We start from the raw sequence: 12,994 nt of genomic DNA on the forward strand, positions 1-12,994 counted from the left end.
TCATGATGCCAGATTTTAGTATTATTCCTGTTAACATACAAGAGTCACAAAAAACATCACCAGGATAACTTAATCCAGACCTGCAGCCTCTGACATAAATACTTTAATAATGCGATACAGGCCTTAAAAATTCATGATCATAACATACTGACATTTAAATATATCTCCTGCACATGACAACCTAACCACAGGATAGCAATTTACATGGCATTTGGGATTAAATAACTAATCCATGTATCAATTCACGAGAAGACCACATGTTGCAGCTGCCCAAGTGCACATACTTCGTGTCTCACTCAAAGATAACCTCGAGATGGTCAAATTCTTCCTCCACCATTCTCACCATAAACCCTGCATCAGCATGTCAATAACAACTCTTATTTCACTCAAGATCCTCACCATATTCTTTTTAACCACCTTAGCCTATCAGGGCAACTCCGAACCAATTAACAACCATGAAAAAAACATCCTTCTTCAACTCAAACAATCCTGGTCACATCCACCTTTGCTCAAACAATGGTCTTCTGCCAACTCAAGCGACCATTGTACCTGGCCGGAGATCACCTGTACAAAAAACTCTGTAACAGGACTTTGCATTTCCAACAGAGGCGTGAAGGGGAAAATCCCACCTTTTATATGTGAACTTAAAAACCTCACCTTTCTTGATTTTTCGTACAATTATATTCCTGGAACATTCCCTACAGCCCTTTACAACTGTTCCAATCTTCAGTATCTAGACCTCTCTGAGAATTACTTTGGAGGAGTGATTCCCCAAGACATTGACAAGTTGTCTCGTCTTTCTTTTTTCAATCTTGAGGGTAACCAGTTCACTGGAGACATTCCTGCTGCTATCGGACAACTTTCAGAGCTTGTGACTCTTAAGCTTTCTACTAATCTGTTGAATGGCTTTCTCCCACCAGAACTTGGGAACTTGTCGAATCTTGAAGTTCTTGAATTATCATATGCAAGTAAGTTTCCACCTTGGGCACTACCCACAAATCTGTTCACTAAATTGACAAAACTGAGGAATCTTCTTATGACTGAATCGAATTTGATAGGAGAGATTCCTGAAAGTATTGGCAATTTGACTGCTCTCGAAATCTTGGATTTCAGCAGCAATAACTTGAGTGGCAAAATCCCAGATAGTGTGTTTTTGCTGAAGAATTTAACTCAATTATATCTTAGCATCAACACACTTTCAGGACAAATTCCTCGGTCCATTGAAGCTTTGAATATGGAAGAACTGGATTTATCAGTAAATTATTTGACTGGAACAATCCCAGATGATATTGGAAAACTTACAAAATTATCAGTTTTGTCTTTGTCTTTAAATAATTTATCAGGTGAGATTCCAGTAAGTATAGCAAGACTACCTTTCTTGAAAGATATAAGTATTTTCAGCAATAGTCTGTCAGGAGAACTGCCACAAGATTTGGGTAGATTTTCAATGCTCGAGACCCTTACAGCCACTTTTAACTACTTTGTGGGAAGATTACCTGATAATTTGTGCTACAATGGGGTTTTGAGAGATGTAGTTATTATTGAGAATAATTTTACTGGTGAAATCCCTAAATCACTAGGGAATTGTCCTAGTTTGGAGTTTCTGGGAGTTTCAAATAATCAATTTTCTGGTAAAATTCCAGATGGTTTATGGACTTCATTGAATTTCACACAAATGATGGCAAGTCACAACTCATTTACTGGACATCTTCCTGATAGATTATCTTCGAGTTTATTTGCAGTCCAAATTGATAATAACAATTTTTCGGGTGAAATTCCTACTGGAATATCTTTTTGGAAGAATCTGAAGGCGTTTGTTGTCAGCAACAATCAGTTTAATAGTTCAATTCCTACGACACTCTGCAAAGCGACATCCCTTGAGATTCTTGATTTGTCAGGTAACAGTTTAGGTGGTACACTTCCGCACTGTTTATTAGATCTTAGCACTACTCTCACAATTATGGATCTTCACAAGAATCAATTTGGAGGGATAATACCAGAAAGTTTCCCAAAGAGCTGCCAACTCACGACGTTTAACATGAATAACAATCACTTCGAAGGTCCATTGCCCCTAGCCTTGGCCAACTGTAAGAAGTTAAAGATTCTTGATCTTGGAAACAACAAAATCAGTGGCACATTTCCACAGTGGCTGGATAGTCTTCCGGATCTACAAATCATTGTCTTGCGATCAAATAGACTTCATGGAACGTTAAGTCTTAGAAAGTTGGAAAAACCATTTCCCAAATTGCAAATCATGGACCTCTCTCACAACCAATTCAGCGGCAACCTGCCAATCAATTTTTATGACAATTTGAAAGTTTTAGCGAATGTTGATCAACTAGTGGATATCAATATAACAAAGGACGGTTTATTTTATGAAGCTTCTGTTTTGTTAACTGTCAAAGGTAGGGAACTTGAATTGACAAGAATCCTCGGTATCTACACAAGTATTGATTTATCAAGCAACAAATTCAATGGAGAAATTCCAGAGGTCATTGGAGAACTTAAATCACTGCGGCTTCTTAACATATCTCATAATTGCCTTACAGGCCGTATACCATCCTCGCTGGGAAACTTGAGCCACCTTGAATCTTTAGATTTCTCCTCAAACCAACTGACAGGCGTAATTCCTTGGCAGATGACTAGTCTGACATTTCTTTCGACCTTGAACCTTTCAGAAAACCATCTTTCGGGAGCAATTCCAAAAGGAAGCCAATTCAGCACTTTCAGTAATGAGTCATTTCTAGGTAACTTGGCTTTGTGTGGATTCCCTCTGACGAAGATATGTAAAACTGATGAGTCGGTAACTCAAGAAGTTGATGATGGTCTAGATGATGACGATGAATGGTTCACGTGGAAAACAGTGCTGATCGGTTATGGATGTGGATTGTCTATGGTATACATTTTCTTCACAACTTATAAGCCTAAATGGTATCTTCTCTTTGTTACAAGAGCTGAGCAGAAGTTGATCAGAAGATACAAGAAGAACACGTAGATCAAACTAGTCATATCCTTAACCTGTTTCTATAGCTGTTGGTCTGAGGTTCCTAGCTCAAATTCGGATGATGTATATAGAAGGATTAAAATGTAGAATAATTATTCGGGGTTCATTGTAACAGAGGAACAGAGAACAGAAGTTAGAATCCAGTAGCCCAAATTGGTCGAACATTTTGTTTCATTGCAATACAATTAATTTACTGGTTTAGCTTTAGAATGTGGTATGAATGTTATGGTTATTTGACTGATATTGTTTAGTTCGAGTTCTCTCTGTCGCAAGCTGATGATTGATGATTAATGTTAAAGAGATACCACTCTTAGTTGATAGATGATTCTTTTGATCATGATTTATAATCCCTCGACATCTCATCATTCAATCTTACCGGTACTTTATCCCCTGACATTTCTTGTCTCAAGAACCTCCGGAACCTCAGGAACCTCAATCTCTCGAACAACATGTTCAATGGAACGTTACCGAGTTCTTACAACCTGGAAACCCTGGAAATACTTGATCTGTATAATAATAACTTAACAGGCGAGCTTTTGGGGGATATTTATGATCTGGAAATTCCTGGAAGTTTTGCAGAGTTAAAAAAAAACACTCTTAAGTCTTTTTTTGTATCAAATTCACGGTTCTATTCCGGGCTTCCTTGCTGAGTTACCAGAATTAGAAGTGTTGCGGCTTTGGGAAATAATTTTACAGGAAATGTGCCTCAAGAATTAGGGAAAAACTCGAAACTTCGTTCTGTGGATATATCTTCAAATATGTTGGCAGGACCACTTCCACAGGAGTTGTGTTCCCGGAATAGACTTGAAACTGTGATTACTATGTATGAATATTCGTCTGGACCTATTTCTTATTCACTTGGGAAATGCACATCGTTAAGTCGGATTTGGATGAGGAAGAATCAGTTTAGTGGCTCTATTCCAGAGGGGTTTAGTTATGAGTTTGCTATGGCTGATGCATTTAGATCTTCACCAAAATCTTCTCTCTGGTGAGTTAAGCATATGAATGTTAATTTGTATAGTAAATTAACTTGTTGGAACTTTACTGGATATTATTTGTATATATGAATGAACAAATTCCAAATGGTTCGGGTATTAATTGAGTTTTTTGGCATTCGGACTTTAGTCTGGTGTCATGACAGAGATTTCGGAGAGCTTTGATGCACCAATTCTGCCTAGGTTTGAGTTCGATTCAAATAATGGTTCATGTTTAAATTTAAGAAAGTGATGTGTTTTTTCGATTGCTTCTGCCTAGTTACGGTCATTTGGGTTGTAGAAGATGTGTTACTTGATAGATAAATCTTCTGTCAAATAATTTGCTTAGTGGAGAACTTCCTCAAGGTATTGCGAAATTTAGAAACTTGACGCTGTTAAATTTTTCCGGAATCAACCTCAAGGTTTTATTCTGGAAGTAAAAGCTGAGTTAGCAGAGTTATAGTGTTGCAGCTTTGGGAAAAGAATTTTACTGGAAATGTGCCTCAAGGATTAAAAAAAAACTCGAAGCTTCAGGTTGTGGATATCTCATCGAATAAGTTGACTGGACTTGTTCCACCAGGGCTGTGTCCTGGGAATAGACTTGAAATTCTGGTTGCTTTTGAGAATATTTTGTCAGGGCCAATTCCTCACACACTCGGAGAATGCACATCATTAAGTCGGATTCAAATAAGAGCTAATTATTTCGATGGCTCGATTCCAAAAGGGCTTATGACTTTGCCACAACTTGCGCTGCTTAATCTTCAGCATAATCTTCTGTCAGGTAAATTTCTTTCCAAGAACTGAGTACACATATGCCCTTTAACACGAGGAAATTGGTTTTGATAAATTTATCCAAGCTCCAATTCTGCATACTTCTGAGTTGAAGTGAATGAGAGTCAAACTCAATTCAAGTTTCATGTTTTAATTTAAGAAAGTTATATGGTAATTTGAATTCTACTGGTGTATTTCTAATGTTTGCTTTGGTATGTATACTTTCTTACTATGAGCCTCATTATAAATTTAATTTGCACTACTTCTGCTAGGCAGGTTCAGAAACTATTGTCAAGCAGAGGATTAAGATATATTTTATAGAACTTATACTCCCTCTGTCCACTGTGTGTGGGCAGCTCTTACCACAGATTTTTTTATAATTTTTCATTTCATTTTTTTCTCATTTCATTTTTTTCTCATTTCACACCATCAGAGGCGGATGCACGTTAGGCCCCCGGGTCACGTGCGACCGCTATAAAAATATTTATAAGTATATTTTGTATATATTTTATTTTCAGTTAGTTGTATATTATATGATATGTCCTTATATAATATTGAGTGCCCCACAAATATGTGTATATTTGGAAAATTAAAGATCATTTAATTCATCTAATAAATTATTTATAAGTCAAAAATATCTCATTAAAATAAATACAAGGAAGTTTTAAACAAATAATGTGCATTTAAGATAATTTTTTGCCTCTATAAAAAATTTAAATTTTCTTGTAATATCGTTGTATACATGGTGCCCTCTCTCTATAATTGTTTTAGATCCGCCATTGCACAATGAAATCTCGGACCCGCGAAACAAATATTTTGAGATATAAGCCCGCGAAACAAATATTTTGAGATATAAGCATTATTTTAGCACATGAACTCGGTAGGCTTCATGTATAATATCAAAAGTAGGAGAAACTTTGCTGAGAATAAGCTAATGGACACAAACACGACTACACGAGTTCATGCAGATCCCTGTATATGTGAGTTTCTAACAGAAAAGGTGGGCATTCAACGCTCTGGTCAGAGGCGGATCTTAGAAGGGGCAAGAGGGGACAACTGACCCCCTTAAATTTTTTTTTTTTAATATTATACATATTTTTAGGTTGTAAAATTGAAATTGACCCCCCTTAATTTTTTCGTGACCCCTCTTAATTTTTTTTACAAGAAAACTGACCCCCTTAATTTTATAGTCAGATCCGCCACTGGGCCTATGGTGTCTCCTGTAAATTGGCCATAAGCTAAAGTATGACAAGATATGTATTATGACAATGCAGAACATGAAATTTTATGATGGAAAAAATAACAGAAAACAATAAACATATTATTATGTATAAGTATTAAAATTTTAACATATGGGAATACGTTTAGCAATAAACTGAACAAAATTTACGGGTCATAAGAGTATATTTTATGTTCTAGAATTGGTTAAAATAAAAACACACTGAACTCTGTTCGCACTCGTCTTGAGTCTCGACTTAAATTTTCATGAGTATATTCATATTTAATTAGTTTATTGTTTTTTTGTGTGAATTAATTAGTTTATTGTTGAGTCCATCTTAAACATTCATTCCGTTAAATGTTACTTTCATGGTCCCTCTCATTTCTTTACACATTTTTTGCATTGCTCGGCACGCATTTTAAGGGGCATATAAAACATAGTTCCATAACTTTCTTTTCAAATTTTACTTTTTTGTATAAAAGTTTAGATACTAAATTTTTATTCTAAAAAAAGAAATTCAAAATAATTTATCAAACTATATTTTATGACAGTGTTCGAATGCATGATGAGCCTCCGTTTTTTTAATGTAAGAAAGGGGACGGAGGGAGTAATGGTTTCAATTGGGTTCAAATAAAACTAGACTTGTGGCCCAAAAATGTAGGAGTCCTTTGTTGTTGGTACAAAGCCCAACCAGCAGAACTGGATTTGTTTGGCACTGCAGAGAAATTTATATTTAAGCCGACTTAACTACTCCGTATTTGCTTGGGGTAAAAAGTTTAATGGTTGAATCCTAATCATTTCTAGATGATTAACTTAGGATTAAGGAGAATAAACGTGGAAAATTATGTGCACGCAAGGGCTGTCATGTGCATCTTGTTCTTAGAAAATTCCGAAAGTTGACTTTACTATTTTCAAGTCAAAGGTCACGGTATTCCTTATGCTCCGAACGGAAAATCAATATACTTATATAAAGGAGAAGCGAGGAGCGTGTAGGTGGCGCCTCTCACATCGCTCTGTTTTATTTTTCTAATTTTCTGGAATTTTTGGATGAAAAATATCAAAAATTAGAACTACCTTTTATAATTTCGGGTATCAAAAATTAGAACTACCTTTTATAATTTCGGGTATATTAGAAGCAAGTTTCAGAATCTGATTTTGTTTCATTATTTATGAAATATAGTAGTTTGAAAGTTTAATCTGATTTTGTTTCAAATTATTTAATTATGGGAAAGAGTAGCACACAAGTCTCTCTGCACCTATAAATACCCCATAGATGGTAGGATTTTGAATCATCAAAACACAACCTCCTCTCTCTCTCTCTCAATACTACAACCATACCTCTCTTTGGTGATAGTTCTCTTGCTTGATTTCTAATTCGATGGTGCCGATCTTCTGCAACGATTAAGTGAAGGCTGTTTATATAGTATTAAAAAAATAAAGGTTGTTGCAAGTAAAGGTAGTTATAGATCGCTACGTGGGAGTCGACAAATTCAAACAAGGGAAAGAATATAGTCTTGACATGATATTGATAGATGATATCAATAAATTAAATTAATGATGTATGTTTGTTGGTTATTCTTTTATAATATTTGTTTTGTTCATCGGACATGTTTGTTGTTAATTTTTATATGTTACTTTGTATACAAGAAAATATGGTGGAGAAGCGAGGGGCGTGTAGGTGCCTCTCAAATCGCTCCGTTCTAATTTTCTGGAATTTTTGGATGAAAAATATTAAAAATTAGAATTACCTCTTTTAGTTTCGGGTATATTGGAAGCAAGTTTCAGCATCTGATTTTGTTCCAGATTATTTTTGAAATATAGTAGCTTGAAAATTTTAACCTGATTTTGTTTCAGATTATTTAATTATGGGAAAGAGTAGCACACAAGTCTCTACCTCTAAATACCTATATAGATTTTAAGGTTTTGTATCATCTAAACACAACTTTCTCTATCTCAATACTACAATTACCTCACGAATTTAAGTTAGATGTTTTTGTGCACAATCAATCCAAAAAAGTTGGCGGAAGTTGACAATGTAAGAACATGATTACTTTTCATAAAAAAACACAAATAAAATTAAAATTCGTCGTGCTTTAAATTGTTGATAATATATATAATTTTTATAGACAGCCACAAAATTATTTTATTCTACAACTATTAATATTAAACATTAATATAATTTTTATAGGCCGCCGCAACGCGCGGTTTCTTAACTATTGCATTCAAACCATAAACTAGCGTCTTGTCTACGTCAGGCATGACCTCTCACCTCCAAACATTATACATGCTCCGTATGCGTCGGGCGGTTTATTTTGGGAACGAGAGTTTAGCACGTATTCTAATATTTCTACAAAATATAGTTGGGTCACTTGTTTTTTAGTTTTTTTTTCTTTTGAATAAAATTTTGATATTTAAATTTTTATACATAAAAAGAATATGTCAAAAATAAGTTATCGAACTATGTTTAATAGGAATCTTAAAATGTGTGTCGAGCAGTGAAAAAAACTATAAAAAATGAAAGAGATGAAGGGAGTAGTAAAATCTAACATAGACGACGGAGATACACTCCATCCGTCGTCTGAATTGTATACGCGTGGAAGCGGCACGCATTTTAATGTTTTTCTAAAGTATAGTTTTATAATTTATTTTTTAAATTTATTTTTTTCTGAATAAAAAATTAACTATTAAATTTTTAATCAGAAAAAAAATTTAAAAATAAATTATAAAATCATATTTTATAAAAGCATAAGTACGTGCTAATAGCAAAATCCAAAGGGACGGAGAGAGTATCGTCGAGGAATGCGAAAGGAATCTAAAACGAGAACTAGACGATGTGCGAAATATTATCATTTATGACTTAACCTGACTATACGTGATTAAGGGTGATAAGTCTAAAATTTAAAATTTTTGTAATTTTGATTTATTAATAATTTATGAATTATTAAAATATATTAATATAGAAAAATGATTTATAATTAACTTATGTTTTATGTGTAATTTTTATCAAATTTTTTTTAAGGAAATCAAGTTATTTAAAAAAAATCTGAAACCAACTTCTGATTTTAGTAAGTTAGTTTTTTTTGACTTAGAAAATGTTTGACTAAACTTAAAACAAGTGACTTATTGCATAAAGTAAAAAAAATAAAAATATTACAAGTGAAAAGTTGACTTGGACTTTTAAATTATTAAAAAATGATTGAATATAAGTTGATTATAAGTGTAACAAGAAGCTCCCGCGCCCAAATAAGCTAGATTTCCTATTTTGCTTTTTTACCTATGAAGCTTCAATATAAATGTTTCTCTAAGAGACTAGCTAAACATATCTATTTATGCAGACGTGGACTTCCGTATCCAAAAAGCCTAGAAGTCTATTTGCCAAAATCCGCTTATTCCTAACTTTAAATACAATTATTATTATGTATATAATACAAGAAAAGTAGTGTATATAAGAGAAGTATTTTATAAAACTAAAGATGAGAGAATGTGTGATAATATCTTTCTATTTCTCTTGTCACTTCTCAATAAATACAAGTCTCTTTATATAGGACTTGGAATACAAATGAAAAGTCAAGAGTTTTGAGTATTAATGGAGAAAACTAAAAGCCAAAGGTCATGGAAATTTCAAGAGCCAAAAGTCATCCACCACTTTATTTCATAACACTCCCCCTTGGATGACTTGTAACAACATCATGCCTCGTTAAAACCTTACTAGGAAAAACCCAGTGGGAAAAACCCTAGTGAAGGAAAAAGAGTACATGAGTTGTACAAAACAAAAATATATCATTTATGTCTCCCCCTCATCACGGTATGACAATTAAAAAAAGACATCAGCTAATATCTTGAAGTCTGCGCATCCTCGTCCGGTGTACCAATTTCTCAAAAAGGAGTGGCACGAAGTGTCTTTGTGAGGAAATCTGCTGGATCATCATTCCTTGCACATGATGCTGCCTCGTTAAAAACTTTACCAAGAAAACCCATGGATAAGGGAAAAAGAATGCAGTGTGCATTTGCTTTTCCTAAATAAAAATTGCCTGCAACAATTAAATTCACAGAAAAAGAAAATCTCCACTATAATTTATTCAACTTTTGACCCCATACTTCTTTATGCCTGCAAAATTAGCTTAAAACTTTATAGAATAAGTTAGTGGAGATCGAATAAAATTATCATTTTGTAACTTCAGGACTAACACGTCCTTAGAGCGAGTGATCTTTTAACAATGAACACTAACCGAAAGTGGAGACTTGCTTTAAATAATTATTGTCAAAACGTGTATGATAAAACATGTTGTAGTTTACTTAGATACGGCGAGAATTTGTTTCAAGTGTTCACAAAAGTTAGTGTACTATCGTGTATTTATAATCCTTCTGGGATTCATATAAGACAATATATCATTCATCCAATAGTTATTCTTCTTTCAATATATACACCAAAAAACACTTTATCACATAATATAACATATAGTATTTTAATCAGGTGCAACTCAATTCAATGTTAACTAGAAACACATTCTAGTTTCCATCTGCTCTGGCCAGAGACTTTATGAGTTGTCACCTATAATTTGATATATAATGATGTGTTTGTCAAAATAATTTTGTGTTGGACTGCTGGTCCGAATCCCTTTTCCATTTGAGAGGGTATAGTTCTCGAGAGTTTGTTGTTAGATATAATTGATGATTACTAATGTTCTTAAAGTTTGTTTTAGAACAGGAATCATCAGAGTTTAATCTGGAAGCTGATCAGAGTTTGATAAAGTCTGACAGAGTTTGATAAAGTCTGATCAGAGTTTACATAGTCAAGACTCGTCAGAGTTTACACGTGGAAAGAGCTCAGAAGCGGATATACTTCAAGGAAGGATAGAAGCTGAGGAGTGATTTGCTGACTATGGAAACTAAACAGAAAACTGGAGCAATCTTTGATTGATAGATTTATTAGCTGATTTATAGGATATCAAATCAGAGATTGATTTTGTAACTGTGTCTATATAAACACAGATTAGGGTTACTCTATAGGAGTTGAGTTATCGAGTACATAGTTTAGAACCCTAGCAGCTCTTAGTGATACAATATAAATCACTGAGAGAGTTTTTGTAATCATAAAAGCTTTGTGAATATAAGAGTTTACTGCTTTCAATCTCTTATATTGTTTTACTGTGTTACAGATTGTGATCACTATATCATATTATATAGTGAGTTTATAGGACCTAACAAGTGGTATCAGAGCCAGCTCTGTTAAGATTACTACAGTGAGATCTTAAACACAATCATGTCTGAAAAATCACAAGCTTCATCCTTTAGAGTTCCAATCCTTAAGGCATCTGAATATCCAGTCTGGAAAGAAAGAATGATCATATTCTTAGACTCTGTTGATCCAGAATACCTTGACAGGATTTATGATGGACCACATATGCCCACCAAGCTCTCTGTTGGGATTGCAGATGAACCTCAAAAGATGGTTCCAAAAGAAAAGAAAGATTATACTCCAGAGGACATCTCATCTATCAGTAAAGATGCAAAGGTGAAGCATCTGTTGCATAGTGCCCTTGATAATGTTTCAAGGAAAGACAGAAACTCTGACAGAGTTTATGACAAGAAGAACTTCAAGAAGAATGAGGGCAAAGAAGGGAAAGCTGGAAAAGCTGACAAGTATACCTGTTTCAACTGTGGTGAAAAGGGACACTTTGCATCTGAATGCAAGAAAGCCAAGAAGGAAAAAGAAAAAGCCTTCATCACCAAGAAAGGAAACTGGACAGATACATCTGATTCAGAAGAAGAAGTCAATTATGCTCTGATGGCAAACACTGACAACAACTCTGAATCTGCTGCAAAGGTACCTCATTCTACTCTTGCCTTTGATACTGAAGATATAACTGAGCTAAGATTGTTTCTTAAAACTTTGCACATCAGCTTTAGAGATCAGACTTTAGAAAATGAAAGATTAAAATCTGAAACTCTAAGTGTGAAGAAAAGGAATGATTATCTAGAAAAAGAATTAGTTCAAATGTTGGAAGTTCAGAAAGAAAGAGATGATGCTGTCATTATCAAAGATGAATTATTAAAGAGGTATGCATCTCTTCAATCAGAACTTGCTAAGGAAAGGGAGATCATTAAGACATGGACTAATTCAGGCAAAACTACTCAGGATATCTTAGGTAGTGGAAACTGGAAGAAGGGACTAGGTTACACTAATAACTCTGAAGCTGAGTCATCAAAAACAGAGTTTGTTAAAACTCAAAAACCTAAGGTTAAACCTGTCAAATTTGTTGTTGAATCCTCTAAGTCTAAACAGAGTAGACCAAAATCAGAGATTAACAAAAATTTAAAATCTGATAAGCCCAAACAGGTTAACATAGGACTGATGACTCAGAAACAGCTTAAACATAAGCTTAAAGAGGTAAAGTCTGATGACAAAAACAAGGAGCCTAGGAAAAATAGAAATGGCAAGATTGGTATAGACAAGAGTAATAACTACATGCCTGTTCCAAATGCACCTAGGAAGACATGCCATAACTGCGGTAATACTAATCATCTTGCTAATTTTTGCAGGAAAAACAAGGACATTAACTCTTTACCTACAAAGTCTGGAGTTAGAAAAAGTAGTATTAGATATAAACCACAAGATCCATGTTTTCATTGTGGTAGTTTATGGCATTCTATTTATACTTGCAAAGAATATCATAGTTTGTATTATGATTATTATCAATTGAAACCTTCTTTAAAGGTTAATAAAAACTCTGATAGTACAAACTCTGTTGCAAAGTCTGTTAGCTCAAACTCTGATAATAAAACCGCTGCAAAAGCTAACAAACTTAATAAGGCCAAGGGATCCAAGCAAGTCTGGGTCCTTAAAACTAACAATTAGTGGTCTTTGTGATTGCAGGGCAACAGGAAGAACGTTCTAGTCTTGGACAGTGGATGTTCAGGACACATGACTGGAAATAAGGCCCTGCTATCAGAGTTTGTGGAGAAGGCTGGCCCAAGTGTTTCTTATGGAGATGGCAACATAGGAAGGACTCTGGGATATGGCAA

At 34.3% G+C, this 12,994-nt stretch overlaps 1 protein-coding gene across 1 annotated transcript; it reads left to right on the plus strand.

The window, feature by feature from the left end:
• The first annotated feature begins 232 nt into the window (after positions 1–232).
• Positions 233–2,995, plus strand: LOC108197961 (receptor-like protein 36). Its single transcript, XM_017365697.1, has one exon. It carries the CDS (start codon positions 233–235, stop codon positions 2,993–2,995), a length of 2,763 nt encoding a protein of 920 aa, XP_017221186.1.
• Positions 2,996–12,994: the final 9,999 nt, after the last annotated feature.

The sequence above is a fragment of the Daucus carota genome, chromosome 8 (genome assembly GCF_001625215.2).
Source record: "Daucus carota subsp. sativus chromosome 8, DH1 v3.0, whole genome shotgun sequence".
Lineage (NCBI taxonomy): Eukaryota > Viridiplantae > Streptophyta > Magnoliopsida > Apiales > Apiaceae > Daucus > Daucus carota.

Excerpts from the sequence above, each read along its gene's own strand:
- LOC108197961 (XM_017365697.1), top strand. The coding sequence starts at position 233 with ATGTATCAATTCACGAGAAGACCACATGTTGCAGCTGCCCAAGTGCAC.